Genomic DNA, 26862 nt, shown 5'->3' with positions numbered 1-26862 from the left:
ACAGTGCTTCCATAAAGGAAGTCTGCCTGGATCATACAGTTCATGTAGTTATAGTTGATGTACATTAACATATATCAACGTGTGAGCAACGTTGCAACATATTTAAACTCTCCTTCATAAAATATTTGACAAATTACGTTTCTGCTCCTTCCCTACTGGTGGATGGTATAAAGGACACCTTTATGGGTATACTGCGTTTGTAAGTCTAAACTTTCTTTGTTGGAGAAGGAGCTCCAACAGCTGGAAAGCAGATATATAAAATGAAAATAAAATGAGATATATTGTGCAAAGAGCCCAGGGGTTCCCTTACTAGTGGACAGGGGCTTGCTCCAGCATTCCCAAAGTGGTCTTCTAGAGGGTAGTGTGGCCGAGCAGGCTTATCAGAGAATTGTTTGACATTCACAAATGCACACAATAGTCATGTGTGACACACAGCTCAATAAGGAGATCCTCACCAATTTATAATAAATAACCTATATCTTTATATATTTTAGACACCAGCAGGAATTTGTTGAGGTAAGTATTTTTCAAAAGAAATACTTTTGGATTTAAAAAGTCGACACTTGGTGCAATTTTCAGAATCAGTGGTGTCTTTGTGAGAAAGTGCCCTCTTTCTGCATGGTTGCCCCACTTTTTTGCAGAACTGCTGTGCTTTGACTGAGTGTTCCCTGGGCTCCTGCCAATCGGGTACCCAGGGTCTATGCTCCTTCCCTAAAATTGCATTGAAAAGAAAAACCCAATTGGCATCTCTGGCCACAGGTCAGCCCCTGCTAAATGGTACCACAGGCACCCAGGGCACTGTGACCAGGGAAGGCCTCTAAGGGCTGCAGAACTTATTGTGCCACCCTTGAAGGTTCTGTACCTTCACACTCACACTGCCTTTGCACCCTGCGTGGCTTGGTGCAGAACAAAGTGAAGTCGACATGGCACACATCCCTGTGTGGCATGCCTGCAACCCACTTTCCTGGCATAGTTCAGTCACCCCTCTAGCTGGGTATCCTATACCAGTGGTGAGGGTACAGGTGCATGACCCTGTACCCCTACAGTGTGTATGTCCATTCTTAGACATTGTGAGTGCAGTGCTGCCATTAAGAGTATATCGTGCTGGGAGTTATCATTATGAAATCCACAGCCCTATAATGGCTTCACTGAAAACTGAAGTTTGGTATCCAACCTCTCAGCAAATTAAACCCACAGTGATGCCAGTGTAGGATTTAATGAAAAATGCGCACAAAGGGCATCTTGGAGATTCCCCCTTAAATGACCTACCACTAGTGTCCAGGCTGAGGGCTGCTTTCAGCTACCACCACCAGACATGTTTCTGGACCCTGGGTCAAGAGCCTGCTGCTCTTGGGGGCATGACAAAATGCACATCCTGGGACGCAGTGCTACGCCTCCTCCCCCAGCATGGGCAGGGTCCGCGAATGGGATGCTTCAAAGACTTGCCGCTTTTGTGAGCTTCTCCAGGCCACTTGCTGCTTTCAGCAACTGGTCCCCACTGGTTCAGACCCCCACTTCGGTTGGGACAACCAGCGGGAAAAACAAGTGTGGAAGAGAGGTGTGCTTACTCTTGCCAACTCCACCCCTCGTGGGGAGGCGAGGTGAAGCAGAACTCAGTCCCTGCCATCTTGCAGATAGGGGCGACCCAGCCAACTAGGGAAAGGCTTATGACTCCTTCCCACTGTGTCCTGCAGCCGAAAGAACCCCAAGGACCTGCCCCGCCTTCAAAAGAAGACTGCCTCCATTGAACACTGGATTTGTTCACCAACAATCTCCAGCAGCTCAGGCAGGATCCGTGAGTCTGCACCAGACGCCCACGGCCCGACTGCGAGTGGCCCAACACCAAGCGTAGGGCTCTCCGGTGATCTTAACCTCAGTTCTGGCAACCCCCATACCTGCCTCAAGCTGAGGCCTGCCGCCTCAAATCAGGTCTCCCCCCAACTGCGACGAGGAGCTGGTAAGATCTGACCCAAAAAGGCACCACTGCACGTGACAGCGCCTAACCAGCCCCCAAGATCCCAACGTACTGCTCCAAATGGTCGCACCCAGAAGACCTCTGTCCCCGAGCCTTCTGGGTTTGTGCAAACCGTAGATTCCCCATTGAAAGTTACAGGGCTTCCGACACCCAAACAGCACTCCATCCGGCCGCCCTGGTGCACTGAGGGTGCATCATTTGTGCTGGCCTAAACCTCCATTTGACCTGAGCTTCAGTCCAGGAGCTTTGCTCCCACAACCCATTGTCCTGCTTGTCATCAGCCACTAACCAGAGGTCCCATATCCCCCTTTGGATAACATTGGGCCTCGGCACTCTTGGTTCTAGAAAATAAAATGACAAAGAATATTTTCATACATAAACAATTGGTCTGAAGTTCAGTCTTTGAGTGTGTGAATTCATTTGCTGACTGAGTGTGTACAACAAATGCTTAACACTGTCCTCTGATACAGCCTTACCGCTCGACCACACTACCACAGATGGTATGGTGCGATCTACTTTACCTCTGCCTACATTGGGGGGTTCCACTGGACTCTGTGCACACTATACCTCACTTTGCCAGCTTCCTACATGAACCAGTTACTTAACTTCAGCAACTATATGTTCGAGGCATATGGGCTGCAGATGGTACATTTATGAATAGATCGCCATCTGGTGTTGGGCTCGGATGTTTGCACTTGTTTTTCTCTTGGAGAAGTCTTTTGTTGTCACGAGACCGATGACTCCTCCTTTGGGTGCTAGTGCGCATGGGCATCGGCTCCATCCTTGGATTGTTTTTTTCCGCCATCGGGTTCGGATGAGGATCGAAGCGCTCCGGATCGACTTTGAGAAAAAAAGTTATATTTCGGCGCGTATTCCATTTCCAATTAGACGGTATTGTTATCGAGCGCGAGTACATTTCCATTTCGACGCGCTTCGCCGTCCACAACAAAATTTTCCAACGTCGACGAGACCGGGAGGCCTATCTCGCCGGAGTCCATGGAAAGGACTCCATTCAAAAAATGTCCAACATGTGGTGCTAAGTTCCCACACAAGGACCTACACGAGGTGTGCAACCTCTGTTTATCACCTGAACACGAATCCAGGGACTGTGAAGCCTGCGCGGCATTCTCCTCCAAGTCGGCGATTAGAAACCGTCGAGCCCGAAGACATAAGGCGTCGAGAATGCAGAGGCAATCCCGGAGCTGTTCGAGGCCCAGCACCCCGAAGAGGAGGAAGAAGAAGATGACTAGTCTTGGTCGGAAGCGGACGAGTCTGACGTCGAAGAAATCGACGTTCATCAAACCATGAGTGACGACGTCCCTTTACCAAAAAACCAACCCTGTTTGGTGTCGACCCCGCCTTCGAGCCCGGTCAGACAACCCGAAAAAGTTTCCGCCGCCCCGCCTTCGGGCTCGGCAACGAAACCGAAACACTCGGCCTCCCACCATGTTGGATCCGAGAAGCGGTCGACCTCGACATTGACACCGAAGCTCCATACCAAGGAAAGCTCGCAGTCGAAATATTCCATGTCGAAACCGAAACATGCTTCGACATCGAAGACTTCCTCGACACCGAAAAAATCTGATTCGAGCAAACTCTCGGTGCTGAAAACACAAAACACTGACAGTCAGAAGCAAAAGCACCTTTCGGAACCAAAAACTTCGGCACCGACACAGGAGCATCAAACAGATCCAAAACAAAAGACTTTGTTTATTGATCCGCAAACTGGCAAGGTGGTGACAAAACTGCCTAAAAAGAGGAAGAATGAACAGTTGGACGACAAAGCTCCTCCTCCTAACAAGAGATCAATGGGGACAAATAAAACTCATCCCCTCTCTCCACAACCTAAAGACACACCCTCTTCTCCTCTTCCTCACACTCCACGGCCATCTACACCTCAAACAGATGTAGAATGTGACACAGGGGAGGGGGAACTTCCTAGGGATGATAACCCTGTCCCAGAAGACACAGACCCTTGGGAAGATTATAACGCAGTGTCAGATAATGATAATGACCCTGAACTGTATCCCTCAAAACCCTCACCACCTGATGATAATACAGGTTTTGCACAGTTAATTAATAGGGCAGCAAAATACCACAAGGTAGACTTACATGCGGAACCTCAAATAGAGGATTTCCTTTTAGAAACGCAACCTGCTGCACAAAACATCAGGAACACTATCAATGCTTAAGGGTCTCCTCAATCACACATCAGACGTATTCAAAGACCCTGTGAGGGCTAGGGTATTAAACTCAAGAATTGATAAAAAATATAAGGCAGCCCCAAAGGACCCAATATTTATCAAGGGACAAATACCTCTGGACTCGCTAGTAGTCACAAACGCTAGTAAGAGAGCAAACTCATTAACTACAGGAGAAGCTCCTCCTCCTGTTAATAGATGCCTCTGGCAAAAGAGTAGCATCCCAAGCGGCAAACAGCTGGCGCATAGCTAATACGCAAGCGCTACTTGCACGTTATGATAGAGCTCATTATGATGAGTTAGAAAAACTCATTACACATATCCCTAAGAAACATCAAAAAAGGGCAGATCAGCTCATACAAGAAGGGAAGATAATAACTAACACTTCCATTAAGTGCGCCTTCGACGCAGCTGACACTGCAGCAAGATCCATAAACACCAGTATCAGGTTAAGAAGACATGCATGGCTCAGTCTCAGTGTTCAAACAAGAGGTACAAACATCCTTATTGAACCAGCCTTTTGATGGGAAAACTTTTCGGCTAAGGTACAGATGAGGCGTTAGAAAAGATGAAAAAAGATACAGAAACGGCTAAGTCCATGGGAGCATTGCAACAGCCAACTCAAAGGGGTTCCTTTCGTAGGTCCACCTATAGAGGCGGATCAAAGAATACAGGCACAAGCCAGCAATCAACCTCTTTACACCAACATCACCCATAGGTAATTCTAGAGGCAGTTACAGAGGTAACAACAACAAAGGTAGAGGTCGTGGAAATTACAACAACCGCAACTCTCCTACCCCAAAACAGTGACTTCATACAGCTCCCCCCAGACCATATAACACCGGTCGGGGGACGCCTATCACAGTTCCTACCTGTCTGGGAAAACATCACATCAGACAGGTGGGTGAGACAAATTATCCAACATGGTTATTGCCTAGAACTCACAGCTACCCCACCAAACATCCCCCCCAAACAGTGTCCAATGAGTCAAGATCATCTAACATTGTTAAAACAGGAAGTACTATCACTGCTACAAAAGCATGCCATAGAGAAGGTTCCACAACATCAACAGGGAACAGGAGTATACTCTCTATACTTCCTAATTCCCAAAAAAGAAGGGTCTCTAAGGCCAATACTAGACCTCAGACCTCTCAATGCATATATAAATTGGGAACATTTCCACATGGTCACGCTCCAAGTACTTCCTTTACTGAAGAAAGGGGACTTTCATTCTATACTGGATCTAAAAGACGCTTACTTTCATATCCCAATTCACAAAGCCCACAGGAAATACCTCAGGTTTGTTGTAGAAGGACAACATTATCAGTTCAAAGTCCTTCCGTTTGGGGTCACAACAGCACCAACGGTGTTCACAAAATGCCTAGCAGTGGTTGCAGCTCACCTAAGAAGACAACAAATGGATTTCTTCCCTTACTTGGACGACTGGCTAATAAAGGCCAAGTCACAAAAAGGATGTCTTCAAAACACACAAGACAATTCAGTTGCTGCACCAGCTAGGGTTTACGGTGAACTACACAAAATCCCACCTGCAACCAAACAAGGTTCAACAATATCTAGGGGCTACTATAGACACAGAAAAAGCCAAAGTATACTCCAATCCAGTCAGGATTCAAACAATGCTCACATTGATTAAAAGATTTCAACCACAACACTCACTAACAGCTCGAGTGTTCATGCAGCTATTAGGGATGTTGTCCTCTTGCATACTGCTAATACCATATGCCAGACTACAAATGCGTCCGCTGCAAGAATGTTTAGCAACACAGTGGAATCAGGCTCAAGGTCAGATTACAGATCTGGTGTTGGTAGACGACCGCACACATCGCTCTCTGAAGTGGTGGAACACAACAAACCTTTTCAAGGGGCGGTCGTTCCTAGAACCAATTCCACAAGTGATACTAACAGCGGATGCATCGCTCACCAGATGGGGAGCGCATATGGAGAAATATACAGTACAGGGAAGATGGAGTAAACGGCAAAAAAGACTGCACATCAATCATCTAGAACTACTAGCAGTGTCTCTAGCATTAAAAGCCTTTCAAATGCAGATTCTCAACAAAGCAGTCCTGATCAGAACAGACAACGTGACAGCAATGTATTATATTCAAAAACAGGGGGGGACGCACTCTCTCCCAACTATCCAGACTAGTGCAGGAAATTAGGAGATGGGCCATTCCTCAAAACATCTGTCTGTTAGCCGAACACCTACCAGGAGTTCAAAATCAGATAGCAGACATCTTAAGCAGAGAGTCAGAACAAATACACGAATGGGAACTGCACGACCAAATACTGCAGCCATTCTTCCAAAGATGGGGACAACCGGAGATCGATCTCTTTGCCACTCATCAGAACGCAAAATGCAAAAGCTTCGCATCCAGGTACCCACACCACCTGTCGCAGGGCGATGCATTATGGATAAATTGGTCCAACAAATTTGCATACGCTTTTCCCCGTCTCCCACTAATTCCATTAGTGGTTCGAAAACTGCAACAACATTCAATGACCATGATACTAGTAGCACCCACGTGGGCACGACAGCCGTGGTTCACCACGCTCCTGCACACTACGCTACTCTCTTACTACCGACCAATATATGATACACTTTGGTTTATTGAATCACCCTCCCGATGCCCCCACCCAGTGTTCTCTCTATCCTAAGAAATTGGTATAAGCCATCCACACATCCAAGGTTTACCTGAACCCTTCTGTAGTGGGATCAATGACTTGTGCCGTCTTATATTACTTGTTTACATGATTGTATATTGATGTTTTCTGTATGTTACTGTTATCCTATTATGTTAGTGACTATTATACTGCTCCCATTATCTCTGTTCATTCCTGCTGCCCCTACCCCTGTCTCTGTGAAGCGCTCTGATATCTGTAAGGATCTTGTTCGCGCTATATAAAACTTTGAATAAATAATAAAATAACTCTCACAGGTGCCACATCAAAAATTAAGAATCTTACCCATGCACCTTACACAGAACCATGGAGAAATAATGCACCCAGATCCCAAACAACTGAACCTAGCAATCTGGCTCCTGAGGTCTTAGAATTTGGATACTTGAATTTACCTTCAAACTGTATGGGGATCATTAAGCAAGCGAGACGTCCCACCACCAGAGCATGCTATGCAGCAAAGTGGAAAAGGTTTGCTGTATACTGTAACAGTAACCACATCAACCCTCTGGACGCATCAACAAAAAATATAATTTGCTACTTACTACACTTACAGCAATGTAACCTTGCTTACACCTCCAGTAGAGTACATCTTGCAGCTATAGCTGCGTACCTGCAAAACAGGAAACATCTATCCCTGTTTAGAGTGCCAGCAATTAAAGCCTTCATGGAAGGCCTCAAAAGAGTCATTCCGCCAAGACTACCACCTTCCCCGGTCTGGAATCTCAACATAGTACTCACCAGACTAATGGGACCACCTTTCGAACCTATGCATAGGTGTGAAATACAATTCCTTAAATGGAAGGTGGCCTTCCTTATAGCCATTACCTCCTCAGGAGAGTGAGCGAATTACAGGCATTGACAATACAAGAACCATTTCTACAGTTACACCAGAATAAAGTTGTTCTTAGAACAAACCCAAAATTCTTGCCTAAAGTAATTTCAGCATTCCACATCAATCAACCAGTGGAACTACCAGTCTTTTTCCCCAAAACCAGACGGTAGCAGAGAGGGCCCTACATACATTAGATGTCAAAAGGGCAATATTGTATTACATAGAGAGAACACAAACTTTCAGAAAAACCAAACAACTATTTGTAGCGTTTTCCCCAACACATAAGGGCAATCCTATCTCTAAAGCAGGCATTGCCAGGTGGATTGTAAAATGTATACAAATATGTTACATAAAAGCAAAGAGAACATGAACTCTTCCTCCTAGTGCTCATTCTACACGTAAACTAGGGGCATCTATGGCATTCTTAGGAAACATTCCCCTAGATGACATATGCAAAGCAGCAACTTGGTCTACACCACATACCTTCACAAAACACTACTGTGTTGATGTGCAGAAACACAACAAGCTAAAGTGGGCCAGGCTGTACTAAAAACTTTATTTCAAACTGTTGCAACAGACACTGGTGACCACCGCTAGGGAGGTAACTGCTGTAAAATCTATTCATAAATGTACCATCTGCAGCCCATATGCCTCGAACGGAATATGCTACTTACCAGTATGCATCTGTTCTTGGCATAGCGGGCTGCAGAGTGGTACATGCCCTCCCTGCCTCCCCGGAAACCTGTCTGTTCCAACACTCTTATTTAGATACACTTACATGGGCATCTCTTTCTGTATTCTATTATACTACTCCATCTAACCCTACTATGGCAAAACAATCTAAGGATGGAGCCGATGCCCATGCGCACTAGCACCCAAAGGAGGAGTCATCGGTCTCGTGACGACTAAAGACTTCTCCAAGAGAAAAACAAGTGCAATCATCCGAGCCCAACACCAGATGGCGATCTATTCATAAATGTACCACTCTGCAGCCCTCTATGCCAAGAACAGATGCATACTGGTAAGTAGCATATTCCATCTGTTAGAGACATATATTAGTTCTAGATTACTTACATTAGAATTACCTCCAGGCGTCCAACTGGATCCAGAGAATTTTTTTCTCAGCAGTACCCCTGCTCGTTGGTAGGTGTTGTCGGCCGACTCAGTGTTAGTTGTTGGCGTTGTGATCACCGGGATGACGTTGCAGTATCTACTTAAAGTCTGCCCCTGCGCGCTGACGTCGGGTCTTTAAAAGACATTCCGCACCATACTCAAGAAGTCCGTTCGCAGAACGGGCAGGATGGGTGGAGCGGTAAGGAATCTATAATATGTCTCTTACAGAAACATTGTTACCGATGGTAAGTAACTTGTTCATATAAAAGACTATTAGTTATATATTACTCATCTTACAATAGATACCGCAGTAATATGAACCTCCGAGGTTGGTCTGCACACTAAGTTCACACCAGAAAGACCTCAAACAGAATGGCCAGAAAAACAGTCTTTCCGGACTAGACCATCCAGGCAGTTTTTAGTGAACATGTGCAGTAATGCCCATGTGGCTGCCTGGCCGATATCGAGGAGGAGAATTTCACGTCCTAAAGCGGTAGTGACTGCGCAGTCCTGTCATCCAAATAAAAGGATAATGCACGTTTTGGATCCAGACTGTGGAGTCTGTCCTCCTCCTTGGAAGGGTGTGGGGGTTGAAAGAAGGTGGGCAAAGTGATATGTCCTATGTGTAAAGAGGTAACCCACTTTAGGAAAAAAGGTCTCGTTCGAAGGACAACCTTGTCCGGATGAGCAGCAAGGAATGGTTTGGAAGAAAGAGCCTGAAGCTCACTCACCCTGCGAGTAGATGTGATGGCAACCAGAAAAGCAGCCTTGTGGCTCGAAAGGAGCACACAAGGTAAGCTAAGATCAGATTCAAGTTCCACTGGGGCATTACCCAAGGGAGAGGAGGGAATAGGGGAGTAATACCCTTAAGAAATCTATCTGCAATAGGGGACTTGAAAAGAAAAGGCTGATCAGGAAGCCGAAGAAAGGTCGAAATGGCCTAAAAGGTAGCCTTTTGTGGAGGGATGCCTGGGTGCCAAGATGACATTACAAACTTCGAGAGGAAGGTCAACAGTGGTCAACTGTCGCCGCTCAGTCTCTATGCAAGGAAGTGGAGGCTGGACAGGTTCTGGTGGAGGACCCTCCCCTGTTGCTGCGACAGAATATCCTCCCGAAGAGGTAGTCTGATCAGAGGATGTAAATGTGCTGGATTTGTAGAGCGCACGGCTGCCCGTAAGCGTCCTGGCGCTTGCTTAGGGAACCCGTCCTGGTATTCCCCTGTGAGAAACCCCGGCAGGATGTCCACAAGGTGAAAGCCAGGCATCCTGCCGCGAGGGGCCGTAGTGGAGATTAAGCAAGCTATTGCCCAGAGTCGCAGAGTGTGACCCCCGTGAGTTGAGTAGGCACCAGAGCGAGAATTGTTGAGTCCGTGGAATTTTTGAGCCCGAGACCCGCCGAGGCGGGGAATCGAACCCTGGTCCACGGTCGATCTCAGCTTCCGGGTCTGCCGCCTCTAACCATTGAGCCACGCTTCTCCACCGTGGATCCATGGCCATGTTCAAGAGCTCCGGATACCAGACTCTTCGCGGCCAATCCAGAGCCACAAGAATGACTTGGGCCCAGTCGCGTTTGATCTTCACCGCTCTGGGCAGAAGTGCTATGGGCGGAAAGATGTAAAGAAGACCGCAATTCCATTTGCGACGAAAAGCGTTGCAGAGCGAGTGCTGCCTTGGAAATTCCAACACTCAGAAATGCTGACATTGCATGTTTTTTGGTGACGAACAGATCCAACCATGGCTCTCCCCACTGCTGAATGAGACTTTGCACTACCTCAGAGTGAAGACGCCATTCGTGATCCATCATGCACCTGCGGCTGAGTTCGTCCGCCCCCCCGGCATTCAAGGAACCAGCCAGGTGCTGAACCACCAGGAACATGCCCTGATGTTCCAGCAATGTCCAGAGGCAAAGAGCCTCTTGACATATGGTCCACGACCCCACCCCTTTTGTTGCTGTACCACATGGTGGTTGTGTTGTCCATGAACACCTGCACTACTCTCCCTTTGACCAAAGGAAGGAATGCTTTCGATGCAAGACTAATCACCCGGAGTTTCCAGAAGGTTGATGTGGAGACCAGAGGCATCTGATCTCCACCTCTCATGTGGCCTGCTCATCCCAGAAGAGACGCATGTGTCACTACTGTGAAGTCTGGTTTCAGAAGGGAGAAGGATCTGCTGTTGACCCAATCCTGCTTAGCCACCAATGTAGTTGGTGTGCAGTGCCCTCCGAGATCTGGATGATATCGGAAAGATTTTCCGGATGCTTTGCCTACTGGAACTTCAGGTCTCACTACAGAGCCCATATATGCCAACTGGCATGACCCACCAGCAGGATGCAAGAAGCCATGAGGCCCAGCAACCTCCATGTCAATCTCACCAAAACCTGGGGTAGAGGCTGAAACACCTGGGAAGACTGGAACCCCTGATCTGCGCAGATGAGCTGCAATTACCGCCATCACTTTCGTGAACAACCGAGGGGCGCTGGTAAGGCCAAAGGGGAGCACGGTAAACTGAAAATACTTGTGGCCTACCGTGAACCGTAGGTAATGCCTGGTGGCTGGCAGGACAGGGCTATGGAAGTATGCTTCCTGCAAGTCAACGTTTCCATCCAGTCGAAAATGGTTGAGGACAGACAACAGTTTTAATAAGTCAGCATATCACAGTACTATCTCAAGCAGGAGAAATCTAGCTTGTGCTGGTTGGAATTATAAGACTCAATCTGGAGACTTTCATATGACATTTACAAAATAAGTTAACTTTTCGGGCTTGTATACAGCAGCCCATAACTTCATAACCAAGTGTGCTATGTAAAATACAATAGCCCGTTAAACATACCTTGCAAGCCAATTCCCAGGCCTCTGTCCTTCTTGGGCACCAGAAAGTAGTGGTAACAACCACAATCTACTTCAGGGACAGGTACTCGCTCGATCGCTCCCTTGGCCAAGAGCTCCGTAACTTCCTGACCGAGGAGAGCCAAGTGATCCTCCATCATGCAATAGTGTTGGTGGCATGGAGGGAGCCCCATGGGCTATCTGCAAAACCCACCTGCCTGACGTGATGTGCCAATGTGGGAGGTGATGGTGGATCCTTCAAACCACTATCAACTGGTGGCCCTGAAAGATCAGACTAGGAAGGCTTAGAGGCTGCTGCCAAGGGGGCACTGGTGGACTTGCACCCAGCCCCACTTATATGGGTCCCACGTCACCCTGCTCAGTCTGGGTAGCTTGTGCCTGCCTGTGGCCCTGGGTGGAACGTGGTGGGGCACCCCTCCCGAAGCCACGGAAGAGGCGAAAAGCAGACTGCAAAGGACGAGAGGTGCCGGCATAGCCTACGGATCTGGCCGTAGCTTTAGAATGCTTGAAGCGCTTGAACACACAGTCTGCCTTGTTGCCAAACAGGCAAAGGGCATATCCAAAAGTCGCCATCCCCAAAAAAGGCAGTGGATCTCAGCCCGGCGTAGCACCTTAGGGCTACTGACGTAGAAATCGTTCTACTCAGCGAGTCTGGTGTCAAGCACCCAGCAGATGTGAACTTCACTGCGTCTCTCCCCTCTGCAACCACACAGGAGACTGTGACCCGGGCCTCCTCTGGGCACTGTGGCAGCACTTGCACAACCGTATCCCGCACAGAGTGGGTGTAACTTCCCAAGAGACGTGCAGTGTTCACTGACTGCAGTCCTAAGCTGGCAGAAGAAAATCTCCTCTTCCCAGGATAGTTCAGCTTCTTGGATTCCCTATCTGGAGGAGCAGAAAGGAAAGCACATTTGGATGTTGAGGCTTGGACCGCCAAGCTCTCAGGGGTGGGGGTGTTGGAAGAGGAGAATTGGTGAGGCAGGCGGTGGCGTCTAGCAATCCTCCTATAATTTCAAAAAGGGGGTGGTGATGGACAGAGTATCTGAGTTAATCAGAACACTCCTACCCAGTCAAGAGATCAGGGCTTGATCCATCACCGTTTTTTAGCTCACTGCACCATCCCAGTTCAGAACCTGGCTACATGCAAATTAGTCTGTCCCTGGCCCAGTGCATCATGGGAACAGGGCAGACCAAACTACCAAGCCAATTCTTTACTGGAAAGGAAACAAGCTTCCTATTCACAGGAGCCCCTGTGCTGGGCTTGGACCAAGTGCCCAGAACGATGTCTGTGAGGGCCTCATTGAACAGCAACAGGGTCTCTGAAGAAGCCGCTGCCGGTTGAAGTATCTCAGGAGATTAGTCCTGACTGCCACCGTAGAAAGCTCAAGGCCAAAGGCCTCAGCCGCCCTATGCAACACCACAGCGTAGGAGGTTCCCTTCTCTGTGGCCACAGTAGGGGGAAGAAGCACACCAAGGTCTGGGGATGTATCCAGACCACTGGCCTGACACTCCTCACTCCAGTCTAACTCCTCAAGCTAGTCTGCCAAAGGGTCAACAGACCCCTCCCAGTCCTCACCTTCCTGTGGTTGTTGCTCAGGAAGTGGTGGAGGTGTTGGCAGCGGTATCTGTGCCGGAGGTGTCGTGAGGGCGACCAGCACCGATCCGGAACCAGGCCTAGCTTCCTGGGGGCCCTGCGGCGCACCTGCTGGGTTGGGCTGCCCAAAGATGGAATGGCGAACTTCGTAAAATGCACGAAGCTGGGCAGGGAATGCTCTGGTTTGCAAAGAGGGAAGCTTTGAGCCTCCCCAGTAGGTTCTGTGGGTGGAGCCAAAGGACGACTACCTCCCGCAATGGCCGACAGACAGGAAAAAGGCAGAGACCGACAGTGCTTCTTCGCCGCCTTGTTGTGCTTCGATGTACCTGAAGACTTCGGTGAGGAGTGATGGTTGTGACTCCTCGACCTCACTCGCGACCAGGACCTCTAGTGGCGAGGAGCTGACTGCCCGGCCTCCAGAAGCTTTCAAGACCGCTCCCTTTGGGTTCATGGCCCGACAGTCGCAGCACGACTTGTGGTCACCCTCCATGCCCCAAAGGCACACGCGGTGTGGGTACATGACTGACACCAACCTGTGACAGGAGTCACCAGGCTTAGCTGGTTCGACAATGGGACACCCCTATGTGCACCTAGAGTTGAACAACTTGAAAAAAATGTCAACAAAAGAAAAAAAAATCAACTAGTCAAAAAATGACTGGGTACCTTTCTCGCCGGCTCTGCGCTGGCTGGCGTAGAAAGAGAAAGAACTATCTGCTTGCTGGGTCGGGGTCATCCTGGCGATCACGCCGAACACTGAGTCAAACAACGCCACCTACCGACACACAGAGGTACCACTGAGAAACTCCGGTTCTAGTTTGACGCCTATGGGTAATTCTAAGGTAAGGAATCTATAAATAATAGCAGCAGTACCTTAAATGTTAAATTTACGAGTTTCCCTGTTTGTATTCTCATGAAGAGACAACATCGACATGAAATACTCTGGAATGTTAAGAACCCACTCATGTCAGAGACCATTCTTCAAGCTATGTAAGCACCTGATCTGTAGGACCAGTTTGAGGGTCTTGCTCTAGACTGACTGTTTTTCTTCTCGTTTTCCATAGCGTTCTCAAGGCCATGCCTCTTCGGTATGGGTATGCTTCAGCAGAACCGATGGAGGGTGTTGGAATGGTATTATCCACAGGCTATGACTAGCACAGATGGATTTCCTAGAACTCTTGATATGAGTCGTCCTCAACCCTGGGGGCACCGGTAGAAACTCTTCTGTAGATGGAACATCAACTGTGTTCTTCCAGGTTCCCTCCTTTCCATTGAATGTTGGCCTCTAGCCTCTTTACTTTGTAGGTTTCACAGATTGGCTTGTAGTACTAGATCAATTCAGATTAATCTCGCCGAGTAACAACCACCGGTCTCCAATTCGGAAGTTGAAAAGCAACTCAAAATGAACCGCCTCATCAGGTGAGAATGCTAGTGCAATCAAAGAGCAGCTTTACATTCCCGAAGATGAATCTGACCTGGGTACCCGAAGATGAATCTGACCTGGGTACATTAGGATCTAAAAATTGGGGAGCCGGGCAGTGGCGTCTGGCAATCATCCTATCTACAGGAGCCCCTGTGCTGGGCTTCGACCAAGTGCCCAGAAGGATGTCTGTGAGGGCCTCATTCAACGGCAGCACTGTCTCCGAAGTGGCCGCTGCCGGTTGAAGTATCTCAGGAGATTAGTCCTGACTGCCACCGTAGGAAGCTCAAGGCCAAAGGCCTCAGCCGCCCTACGCAACACCACAGCGTAGGAGGCTCCCTTCTCTGTGGCCACAGTAGGGGGAGGAAGCATACTAAGGTCTGGGGACGTAATCCAGACCACTGGCCTCGTCCATCTCCTCAAGCTGGTCTGCCAAAGGGTCAACAGACCCCTCCCAGTCCTCCTCACCTTCCTGTGGTTGTTGCTCCTCTTCAGCCATTGGACTGTGGCAGGAAATAACACCATTAGAAAGGCAAGCGTGCTCAGATACTTATCTGGAGAGCTGGATAATGAACTACCTCACTCTGCATTGCATGATGGGAGGTCTGGCAACCAAGCGGTCTGAAAGTATAGTTTTTAACTTTTGTGCTCCGCCTCTTAGAGGCTAAATTTTTCTACAAATTTAGGAGTTCTAAAATGGATTGTATCGTGTATTTCAAGATTATGTTTGGTGATGTTTTGCTAATTGGCTTTACATTTTAAAATTAAAGCATCCTACAGATATGTTTATAATTAAATGCAATTCCTGGGATCCAAAGCATATGCTGTAGTATACTATTCATGAATTCAGAGGTTACCCTTGATTTGCAACAAGGGTTATAGAGCAGTAACTTTTCCTTCTTAGACCAGTATCAACAATGAGCAGTACATCCCCTAGAAAGTATTACATTTTCATGATTTTAATGTTTAGAAACTGTACATCTGTAATATCTCCTCCCTCCCCACCAACGTCATGTCTGTTTAGTTAGTTACTAGTTGCTGGTATCAAGAATTCAGTACCTCCACTTTCTTTGTGTTCCTTGATGCAGGTAGAATTCCTCTTGATCCTTTTTGGTTTCAAAAAGTAAGACTGCACTTAAACTTCCTTTATTTATGTGGGTTATAACTTATGTGCTGGAGTGACTTGGCCTGGGTAGCTTTTCTGTAAAGGTACTGTGTAGACGTCTACTTTTAAATTTCATTGAGCTGGAGGTCAGTTGGCTGACTCCCTTAGTTGTTAATATTGTTGGTCAATAGCTTGTGCTACGTTCTTTATTAGTCCCCAGTCCTCCCTTGCCTTCCTTTATGATGGTTCTACACGTTCTTTGCAATGAAATTCACTTAAAGATTGAAATCTGTTGGTCTTTCCTAAACTCTCAAAATATACAAAAAATCTACAAATTGTCAAATCTGCTGGGATAGTTTGCATTTACCTCCAGATAATTAGGACTAATGTTTTGAAACTGAAATGGGCTGCATTCTGGTGGGCTATGTAGTGTAATCTGCATGAAGAGTTCTATATCCTCGCTACAAATTATATTTTAGCTATGCCTAATTAGTTTTAGTACATGTTTTATTGAACTTGACACTTTTTTTTTTTTGGTAGGAAGCTGATGATGATGATGAGGAGGAAGAGGAAAACGGTAAGTTGGATTTGAAGTTTTAATATTCTATTTAAAAAAAATTAAAGATTGTAAAAAAAGAGTAGATTCCCTAGTTGGTGTATTTTTGTTTTTTTCTAAGGGTGTATTTGTTTGTTGCCCATGGATTTGCCTTACATTTAGTCTGATCCCTGCCAAGTTTCATTTGTACGGGGTTTAATGTACAAGGCATTCTGTAAACGTTCGAATGTCATTTTTCGTCTTGGTCAGCCGCATAAGCGTAGTGTTCCGAAGAAAGGAATTCTTAGTCCAGCATCAGGCAAGAGTACTACAGCAGGAAGTGCAGGAAAGATTACTTTTCAGGATGTGAATCTTGAATGTTTTTTAAAATATCCTCTGCAAAAGACTCCGTGCCTGCAGTTGGAATTTATTCTTGCAGCTGAACAAATTGAGCATCATTGTGGCTGAATCTGTGGCACTGCTTTGTTGTCGGAACCAGAATGACTGAGGAATTAATACCAATGTTGGATCATAACTCAAAGAATAGCAAATATCAAAGCATGGAAATTGATCTTGGCTCATTTTAACAGTGAAAAATGAATAGAGAACCTTCTGTGGGATATTAAAGAACATGGATCCTACTTCAGTTGGACAGTATGATTACGCAGGCTTCTGTTGGACATTCCATCAAATGTTTGCTCATGGCTCAAATGGACCACCAAGAATGGATAGGCTTTTCAGAAAACATATGCAAACATTCTGCTTTGAGGTATTGGCATCACACCGTTTGCCAAGTAATGCTGAGCTGAAAAGAACACGGGCTGTCATGAAAGAAAATGCTGTATCGTGTGTGTAAATGGGAAGAGCGTGGAGCTTCATCCTGCTTCACTATGGGCTTGAGTATGGAGCACTTAAAGAAATTATAGCAATTTGAACGTTCATGTCTACTTCAGAATGGGAGAGGATATATTTAATAGAAGCGTCTTTTGAAGTAGTCGAAGAAAAAAGTTCTTCAAGTTCAAGCTTGGGACTCGCAATTAAAGCTAGACTGTCACCACTGGATGGGGAGCTGATATTCGTTCACCTTCCTACATACTGCTCCTTGGACTGAACGGTTTGCTGTTGATTCTTACATAGGTAAGAGTAACTTACCCCCAAGCTGAATGGACCATCAGAAGCATCTCTGCTTACTCCAGTGCCAGCCAATGGATGGTGGATCTGAACTCTTAAGTGGAGTGGTTTGCAGAATCTTCGGTTCTACACTTGCTACCCCTTGCTCTCAAGCAGATGAAACACAGAATATGCTTTCAAGTAACTTAAGTGTACTTTGGCAGTGGAACAGTCCTATAATTGACCTTGCAGTGGATGCGAGACGTCTGATGAATTGGATATCTTAAACATGGACAGATGTATGCAGCAGTTTTTCATGCAGTACCAGAAGCATGATTTACCTTGGAGTGTCACCCTAGTTATGAGGATTGTTAGAATGTATATGCATCTAGAGGTTTTCTAACCGTCCATCCCTGATAATTGCCTTTATTTTCTAGGTCATATGCAAGCCTTTGAAATGTTTAAAATTGTTTTGCCATGTTTGTTCCTGTTACATCCTCTTAGATATAGCAGGTTCTGGTGATGGTACACAAGAAGTATCTAAACCTGTTCCTTCAGAAGAAAGCGTGGATGACACTGAGCCTGCAGCTCATGAAGACATGGAAACGAGCAAATCTGTGACTGAAGCAGAGGATGATAATCTATCTGTCACAATCCAGGCTGAAGATGCCATCACACTGGATTGTGATGGTGATGACCTCCTAGAAACAGGTAAAAATGTGAAAATTGCAGATTCCGAAGCACGCAAGGCCAGAGAAGAACCAGGTGCGGCTGCGAAGGAGAGCCTGGGGGGAAAAAAGGATGCTGGTGTGACGGAGAGTCTTAAAGACGTCAAGAAGAAGGATGCTGGCGCAAAAGGTGATTCAGTAAAGAAAGAAGCCAGAGAAGGTTCATCCAGGAAAGCAGAATCTGGAGACAAAGAAAAGGATTCTGGGAAGAAGACCACCTCTACTGGGGTCTCAGGTCAAGCAAAGAGGTTTGTTTTTCTATGTCCGTTCTTTACGATACAGAATACCAGCATTCAATAAGATCACTCTACATTAAGGGGTTAGCATCAAGAACGGGTATTTGCCTTATGAACCTGCCTATTACTCTGCACCCTAAGTTACATTAGGAAAATTCAAGAACTTCGTATGTGTGCAGTATCCTGGTTGAATTTTGCATTGGTGCCTTTTGGTTGTTTTTATTGTTTAATTAGGTTTATTTTTCTTTGAACAATATGGTGAAGAGAACGCTCTAAGAAAATCATGTAAGCAAGGCCCAGTCTTGAAATCTAAAGGAAAGTGCCTTCTCTGCTGAATAGTTTCCAAGCTAGCTCTTTGGGCATCTTAGAGAAAAACAAGTTTGATATTCCTGTAGAGAATTATTTGGTTAAATACAGCTAGTCAGAATTTTAATTTGTCAAATAACTTGTTATGCTCGATTCAATGTGTAGTCAATTACTATGACTTTTACCTTTTTGTAGTTCATCTAAGGACTCAAAAGAGAACAGGACATCTAAGAACGACAGAGGTAGGTTTCTAGCTTATTTCACCTTTTCAATCTGATGCCATATATATTAATATATAGGTATTGGCCTCTCTCACTGTGCTAGTGTTATGGTTTTCATATAAAATTTGAGTGCAAGATTTTCTGAGGACTATCACTTCTGTGTGAAAGCCATTTTATCCACTTTGTCAGGAAATGTAGAACCTTATCATCCAACTTAGTTCATTATGTCACGGCACTCTGGTCAGGTTTACAGGTACCATACATCCAGATGAACAACTCCTGATACATTTTCAGCAATATTCTAAGAAGAGACCTCGCTTGAGGTTCGCAGTTTTATTGATTTTATTCAACACCATGTTTTTAGGATTGTAGCATCCCTGTCGGTGATCACGGTTTGGTCTACAGAAATAGCTCTTTTGTATCTCTAGCACCTCTTTGACTTCCTTTCTCTTTTCCTGCAGATCATGTGACTTGGCTCTCTCCTCTAGTACCCTGTTTTGCCTGCTTATCTTTTAATCACCTGTGGGTACTGGATCTTCTGCACTGTATGAATTATCATATAATTCATACACGTAGAATGTTCCTACCATGCTGTGGGGACTCTGCAACACTTCTCTACATCAGGGTCGTATGAGTGCAACCTGAACCGGAGTTAGACCATGCAAGCTTACAAAAAACGAGTTCGATCTCAATTAAAGATTTTTAAATGGTTAAAAAATGTTTTACCTATTAAAAATACTACAGCGTCGCAATAGTAACATGATCCACTATACCCTCTTGTGGGAAGCCTTTTCTATTTATTTGGGGCTTGTAGGAAAGTACTCCTTTTTGACATGGTCACCTCCACTTTTTGCCTGGTACATGATGTGATCTCGACGAAGTGTGGTCTGATCCTGCTAACCAGGTCTTCTGCGATAGATCTTTACAAAACTGTACAATTATTCCCCCGATTTGGCAAAGCCTTTAGCACCCTCTAAAAGTCCCTAGTAAATGGTACCCCTGGTGCCTGAGGCACTAAAAAGGTCCCCCAATGGCTGCAGCACGAATTGTGCCACCCTAAAGGACCCCTCTCCTAACTCAGGAGGTCTGACATTGCAGGATGTATGTTTATGTGCAGACAGAAGTGAAAACACTACCTGACACCTGTGTGCCGGGTTCCCCTAACGGTGCATGTAGTATGCAAATCACCCTTGCATCGGTCCTTGCAGCTTTATGGCTAGTTGCTTAATATTAAATGTGAGTTCATACCTTCATGAGCAGATGTGTCCCTTTACTGGTCACTTCCATTACTGCCAGTGCAGGTGAAAGGGAAGCCATTATAGAACATGGGCTGGACAAGTGTGAAAACAAGTTACCCAGCTATATGGTGGCTTTATTGAAAATAGAGATGTTTGCTATCAAACATCTTGTATTTATGAATACACTGATTTCAGTGTTTGATTGATCAAGACATGCACCCAGAAGGCACCTCAGTTGCCCCTGAAACAATAACTGCTGCTGAGCTGACTGGTTTTAGCCAACCTGACACCAGAGATGAATACCTGACCCCCTCGACCCCCCCCCCCCCCTCCCTTTCTGTCTTCCCAGGGTGAGGATATTCGCTCTTGAGATGCCAGAAACCCTACAAAAACAAACTCCTGAAGCAACCGCTGCACCAGTCTCCTCCGGCCTGAGTGGGCCAACCGTGCCAACATGGTTCTCCAGAGATTAAGTCCATTGTGGTTCCACCCCTCCTAGACTCCCCTACATTGCCTGCAGCCTCTGCACTTAGGCCCTATAAGAAGCAGGCTCTTTACTCAATAACCAAGTATTGGTATATCAAGAGTCCAGAGATTCCCCCAGAAGTGTACAGGGCTGTGATAATCCAAAGTGTTCTATTTGTGGTAGTGTGGTCCCGCTGCCTTGGGCCTTGCCCAGAGGAGTGTGAATAGTAAATTACAGAAGACTCAAAAGGGAGATCGACTCCAATTTTAGAAAATGTGTTTTTCTAGATTTACTTCAAGACCAAAATTTACGTTAAAAGGTGAATACGTTTAAAAAAAATATATACATTTCACTTTGAAAAGCGCAACTTTTCAGTTCAACATTGTTAGCCTATGGGAGGAAAATAAGAATGCAGTTTTGCAGGGAAGTATACAACTGTAGGAAGCTGGCTCTGTGCACACTATGCCTCATTTTGCTATAGTATATAGATTCCAGCGGAACCCCCGAGGTAGGCAGAGGAAAAAGCAGATGGTACCTTATTATTTCTGGTTTATTATTTCTGGTAGTGCGGGCAAGCAGTAAGGCTTTATCAGAGTGTAGTGTTAAGCATTTGCTGTACCCATGCCTCATTTTGGTTTAGTATATAGATTCCAGCGGAACCACCGAGGTAGGCAGGGGAAAAAGCAGATGGTACCTTACTCTCTATTTCTGGTAGTGCGGGCAAGCAGTAAGGCTTTATCAGAGGGTAGTGTTAAGCATTTGCTGTACACACACAATCAGCAAATGATGTCACACACTCAGACTTAACTTCAGACCAATTGGTTTTCTGCAAAAAATATTCTTAGTTATTTTATTTCCTAGAACCAAACAGGCCTGGCACAGGTAATGATTTTATACTTTGCAGTAATACAGTTTTGAATTTCAGTTGTGTGTATATATACTTTGATATGGTTACAGTACTGGTAATGCAATACTTTGAAATATTGTACATACACTTTGTATTGGCTTATCAATAGGATGTCAAGTAAATTACTTTACAGATGACTTTTCTTACATAGTGCAGTATACCTGGGTACTGCACAGGTTAGTTAAAGCTTTTTGGTTATTTGGTTACAGTTCTGGAGACTTGGCTCTGAACTAATAACACTATTAAGTGTTGAGTTGGAAAATCTAAGTACATTGTTGTGGGAGTTGGGTTTCTGGGGTTAGACTCAGAGCGGGGGTTCCACCTCAGCGTTGAGGATGCACACTCAAAGCACCCTCAGCGGCACTAGAGCGGCCATGTGCAGAGTGCTGAGGACCAATGTTATCCAATTGGGGGGATAGGGGGCCTCCGGTTAGTGGCTGCTTATAAGCAGGTCTCATGGTTGTGGGAGCAAAGCTTCTGGACTTGAGCTCAGGGTAAATGGGGGGGGGTGGGGGGGGGGGGGTTCAAGGTAGCACCAAAGACACCCTTCAGCAGCACTAGGGCGGCCGGGCGCAGGGTGCTGTTCTGTCGTCAGGACACAGGGAAACAGCATAATGTTGCGTGTCACAGCTACATACGACACAATGAATGCAATTTATCTACTAAAATGTCCTGGCGGCCAAGCATACGTTGGGTAGACCGAACGAAAAATAAAAAAAATTAATAAGCACACATCCAACATACGCACCAAGAACATGAATGGACATTCACCAGACGTTGTTTGTGCACCTTATCTACACTTGCATGTGAGCTCGTTCACAGTTTACATCTTGACTACGATCTCATGAGTAACAAAACGACTCGGCACACAGTTGATGGGATAGAAAGAATATGTTCGAGGCATGTGGGCTGCTGAATTTATATGTTAGCATAGATCGCCGCCTAGTGTTGGGTCCTGATCATTGCACCTTGTTGTCTTGGAAGAGTCTTCGAAGTATCACAAGATAGGCGACTCCTCCCTTGGACTACAGTGCGCATGGGCATCCACTCCATCCTTAGATTGTTTTTTTCCGCCATTGGGTTCGGGTGTTATTTCCTATACTCTAACTTCGGAACCGAAACAAACAACTTTCTAAGGCCAAAAGGCCTTCTAACTCGACAGTATTCTCGCTCGGTACCCCTTGACTCGATCAAACTTTCCATCTAGATCCGGTCGTCGACGTGGGCAGTTGGGCCTTATCGACGCCACGTGGGATTTGTCGATGGAAAGGAGTCCATTTAAAAGGTGCCCACAATGCCACTCCAAATTCCCGCATACTGACAAACATACAGTATGCAACAAGTGCTTGTCACCTGAGCACAAAGATTGCCCAGCGTGTGCCCAATTCCGCTAGAAGAAAACAATCCGGAATCGACGGGCTGCCAGGCAAGAGATGCAGCGGTATGCACTGGAACCGGAGAACATCTTCGATGACTAGCAAGACCTCCCCGAAGCGGCCGACTCCGTTCTAGAAATCGTAACCGTTGAGGACCAATCTGATTCCGATGATCAGATGACGCCGGGGCAAAAAGTGAGTACCCAGATCCCGACTCCGCTTATCCCAAAGGACAGGGCTCCGGTCGAAGCATCGCCTAAAGGCCTTAGCCAAGATTGATCTACTCCTTCAGAGACCCCGCCTACCGGCTCGGAAGCCCAAACACAGGCCTTCCAGTAGCCCAAGCCCTAAAATGGCGTAGAGCCGAAAACCGTTATCGAGCCAACGGTCGTCGAACCGAAGAGGGTGGTCGACCCGAAGGGCGTCGAACCGAAGAAGGCTCTTGAGCCAAAGGTCATAGAACCGAAAAAGGTCGTCAAACCGAAGGTCGTACAACCAAAGAAGGTCGTCGAGCTAAAAAATACCTCTGAACCGAAGAGCTCGGAACCGAAGAAGGTAGTCTAACCTAAAGAGTGCCGATCCCAAACCACAGGATCACACTAAGAAGATAATCGACCCGAAAAAAGCCCTTGATTCGGACAAGAAACGTATCGAACCAAAAACTCCGGTCGATCCTAAACAGGTCGTCTAACCTAGAAAGGTCACCGATCCAAAAAAGACATTAAACCAGGAAAGGACGTCAGCGTCGAACCAAACAAGGTCACTGACCTGAAATCGGCAGTCGAGCCCAAGAAAGCTCCACCACCACAGGCCCTCGAGCCAAAGACTCCAAAACAAGTCTCTAAGCCAAAGAATTCGGCGCCAAAGCCACGGACAGTCGAGGAAGAACTCTTCCATCCTGATCCAGTGACTGAGGAACAACCAAAACTTTACATAGACCCTCAAACAGGACATGTTGAAGTTTATCACCGAAAGAAGAGGCCTTTAGAAACACACTCCTTCCCCTGTTTCTCCAAAGAGAAAAGACTTCGGGACATCTCCCTCAAGGCCTTTTAGTCCTCCTTTTCTTCCTAATATGCCTTTTGTGCCTTACTCTCCTACACATTCTGATTATAATGAGGGAGATAACATGGGGGAAGATCCTCAATACACTTATGATGAACCAGGGATCCTGATCCATAGGATGACACATGGGATGACCAAATGATCCTTATGGACCACAACCCATCCCTGACACTTCCGCATATCCTTCAAAACAGTCACCTACAGATTACACTATTGTCTTTAACCAACTTCTAGATAGGGCAGCAAAATAGCATAATGTTGACATGCACACTGACCCTATAGAAGAGGACTTTTTATTCGACACTTTCCCCACTTCAGAAAAGAATGCCAGAACACTTCCTATGCTTAAGGGGATGCTAAAACACGCGCCAGACATATTTAAAGATTCTGCTAGGGCGTGAGTACTCAATCCAACAGTTGCTTTTAGATTCGTTGGTAGTAGCAAATGCTTGTAAAAGGGCAAACTTACAGACAACAGGAGATGCTCCCCCTCCTGATAAAGAGTCTAAAATACTGGAAGCCTCAGGCAAAAGAGTAGCCTCACAGGCCGCAAGTTCATGGAGAATTGTGAACACACAAGCTCTACTAGCACGCTACGATAGAGCACATTACGACCAACTTGAGAGTTTAATGGAACACTTGCCAGAACCTTTTAAGGCACAGGCTAATGACCTCATACAGGAAGGCAAATTTATAACTAATGCTTCCATTAAATGTGCGCTCGACGCAGCCGATACATCGGCCAGGTCTATTAATACTAGCGTTCTACTGCGTAGGCATGCGTGGCTACGCATATCTAGTTTTAAAAATGAGGTGCAATCTACCATCCTCAACCAACCAGTTAACCAGGATTTCCTGTTTGGCCCTGCGGTAGGCACCATTTTAGGCAAAATGAAGAAAGATACTGAAACTGCCAAGTCAATGGGCGCACTTCAGTTTCAACAACATAGAAGTTCCTTTCGTCGCTCTCCTTATAGAGGCTCAGGAAGAGGCAACACATCACAAAGCTCCTCTACATTCAAGTCGAATACCCAGAGCTCTTTTAATAAGACTCCAATAGAGGAGGTTATAGGGGCAACAATAACAAAGGCAGAGGTCGTGGAAGCAATAACACCAGAGCCTCCAAAAAGTTTCCCAGAACACCCAGAAAGGACCGGGTAATACAAATAGTAAACAAAGAAAATTCCTTTCTGTGTACTCAATTAGATATCCCTAAGTGACAGGTTTTGTATTACAATGACCATCCCTGATTTTAATAAACCATTCATATATTATAGCCACACACGTAGATATATGTACTATTCTTGATTTTATTTTATAAAAACACATGACTTAAAAACATTTTTTTGAGCTAGATTAAAATCACATTAGTTTCCAATGTTGCTTACAGTACAGAAAGTTGTTCTATCATTTCCTTCTTTTGCATACATTGGTCAAACACATACATAATTATCTAAATATACACTATCAAATCTATGCACAATAAAGTCCTTATGTCGACGCCTTTCGGTGCCTTTTTTCTATAAAGCACTTTCTTCAGGACAGAACAGTTAAACATCAAATCTTTCTAAAAATAAATACATACAATTAGTATCAAATATATCTACGTGATCACTACATTTTTCGAGGCTATATTTATCTATAATTGTGGTCATTGCGAGTTCTTACATAGAGTGTGTATGTAATCTTTTCCACTCTTCAGATGCCGGACCTTCAATAAATTGGATTCGTCTGGTTAGGTGCCCTTACTTGAGCCCTCTTCTATGTCTAGAGAATAACATAGGATAACGGGAGCATGGTGTTACTATAGTGCCCACAGGGATGTTAATTAAAGGTCATGTATTTCTATTCGTAGGTTTAGACACTTGATGGATTTATTTGTGTCACTCTGGGTTATGTTTTTCTCTAATCCCCAGGCGTTCTTGATGCGACCAATTTACTCGGAGGATTAACCTTCCTATATGTGTGTTGTGCCCTTATTTATCATTTAAGGGGTATATAGCACCTATAATGAACAAAAAATCATAATATTCGGAGCGCATAAGGATGCATGGCATTACAGATATAGTCTGTTGCTCATTAACGTCGTACAGACTCGTAATATTACTGCTAGTACAGCTCAAATGCTGAAATTAATCTAGTAAGCTGATCTTCAGCTCGAGCCAGAAGTCATTTTCTTAGCCAGATATATGTGCAAGGTCAACTCATCATGGCCTTTCCAAAGGTCCCATTTTACCTACTATGTAAACAGACAGCGTATTCATACCCCGCCGTCAAGATTTAAATACAGCAGCATTGGCGGCAAAATGCTGTAATCGATCTAACCCCTGCTCTTTACCCCATGTCATCGGTAATTTGTTTTGTCCAACAAGTGCGAGGCCCACAAATAAATCGCCCCTTCCCTTATCACGTTCGTTACATAGTGTTGACTAACATTGTCCCCATAGGACTCAAAGGAAATATAGTTATACCCCCTTTATTTGTCATCACAAATCGGCATGCTGTTGAAGTAACTAAATGCTACGATCATACTATCGCCTTTCCTCAATTTAAAATAAGCTGTGATCGAGTAAGCTTAACTGTTAACATATCCCATTCAGAGATTCCCCTTACCTAAATGTGTGTGCAGTTACGAGTCCCGATAGTCTCAGCAGTCTCCGATGGTATGAAGACACTAGTTCGGCCGACTCTATTTATACTCTCGCGTACATTTACTAATTGATTAATTAGCGTATGTTATCCTCTGAATTGGGTAATTAGTGAACATGTCCGCCATATTTGTAGTTTAGATTAGTAGCTCTGATCCTTCTAACCGAAATAGGACTCATGTAAGTGTCTCGCGATTTCAGTTACATACAGCGGCATATATCTGTGCTCACTCACTAG

General features: G+C 45.6%; 1 protein-coding gene across 8 annotated transcripts in view; it reads left to right on the top strand.

Moving 5' to 3' along the window:
* Positions 1 to 26862, top strand: part of SLTM (SAFB like transcription modulator) — a 340694-nt gene that overhangs the window by 37464 nt on the left and 276368 nt on the right. For all 8 annotated transcript variants that reach the window (XM_078685169.1, XM_078685170.1, XM_078685172.1 and 5 more), the window contains 3 exons: positions 16329 to 16365; positions 17938 to 18409; positions 18899 to 18945. In XM_078685169.1, the coding sequence (XP_078541295.1) occupies positions 16329 to 16365; positions 17938 to 18409; positions 18899 to 18945 (556 nt within the window). The remainder of the gene's footprint in view (positions 1 to 16328; positions 16366 to 17937; positions 18410 to 18898; positions 18946 to 26862) is intronic.

This window comes from Lissotriton helveticus, chromosome 3_2, assembly GCF_964261635.1.
Source record: "Lissotriton helveticus chromosome 3_2, aLisHel1.1, whole genome shotgun sequence".
Classification (NCBI taxonomy): domain Eukaryota; kingdom Metazoa; phylum Chordata; class Amphibia; order Caudata; family Salamandridae; genus Lissotriton; species Lissotriton helveticus.
Note: the sequence above shows the minus strand (reverse complement) of the source record. Positions and strands in the feature narration are given on the sequence as shown.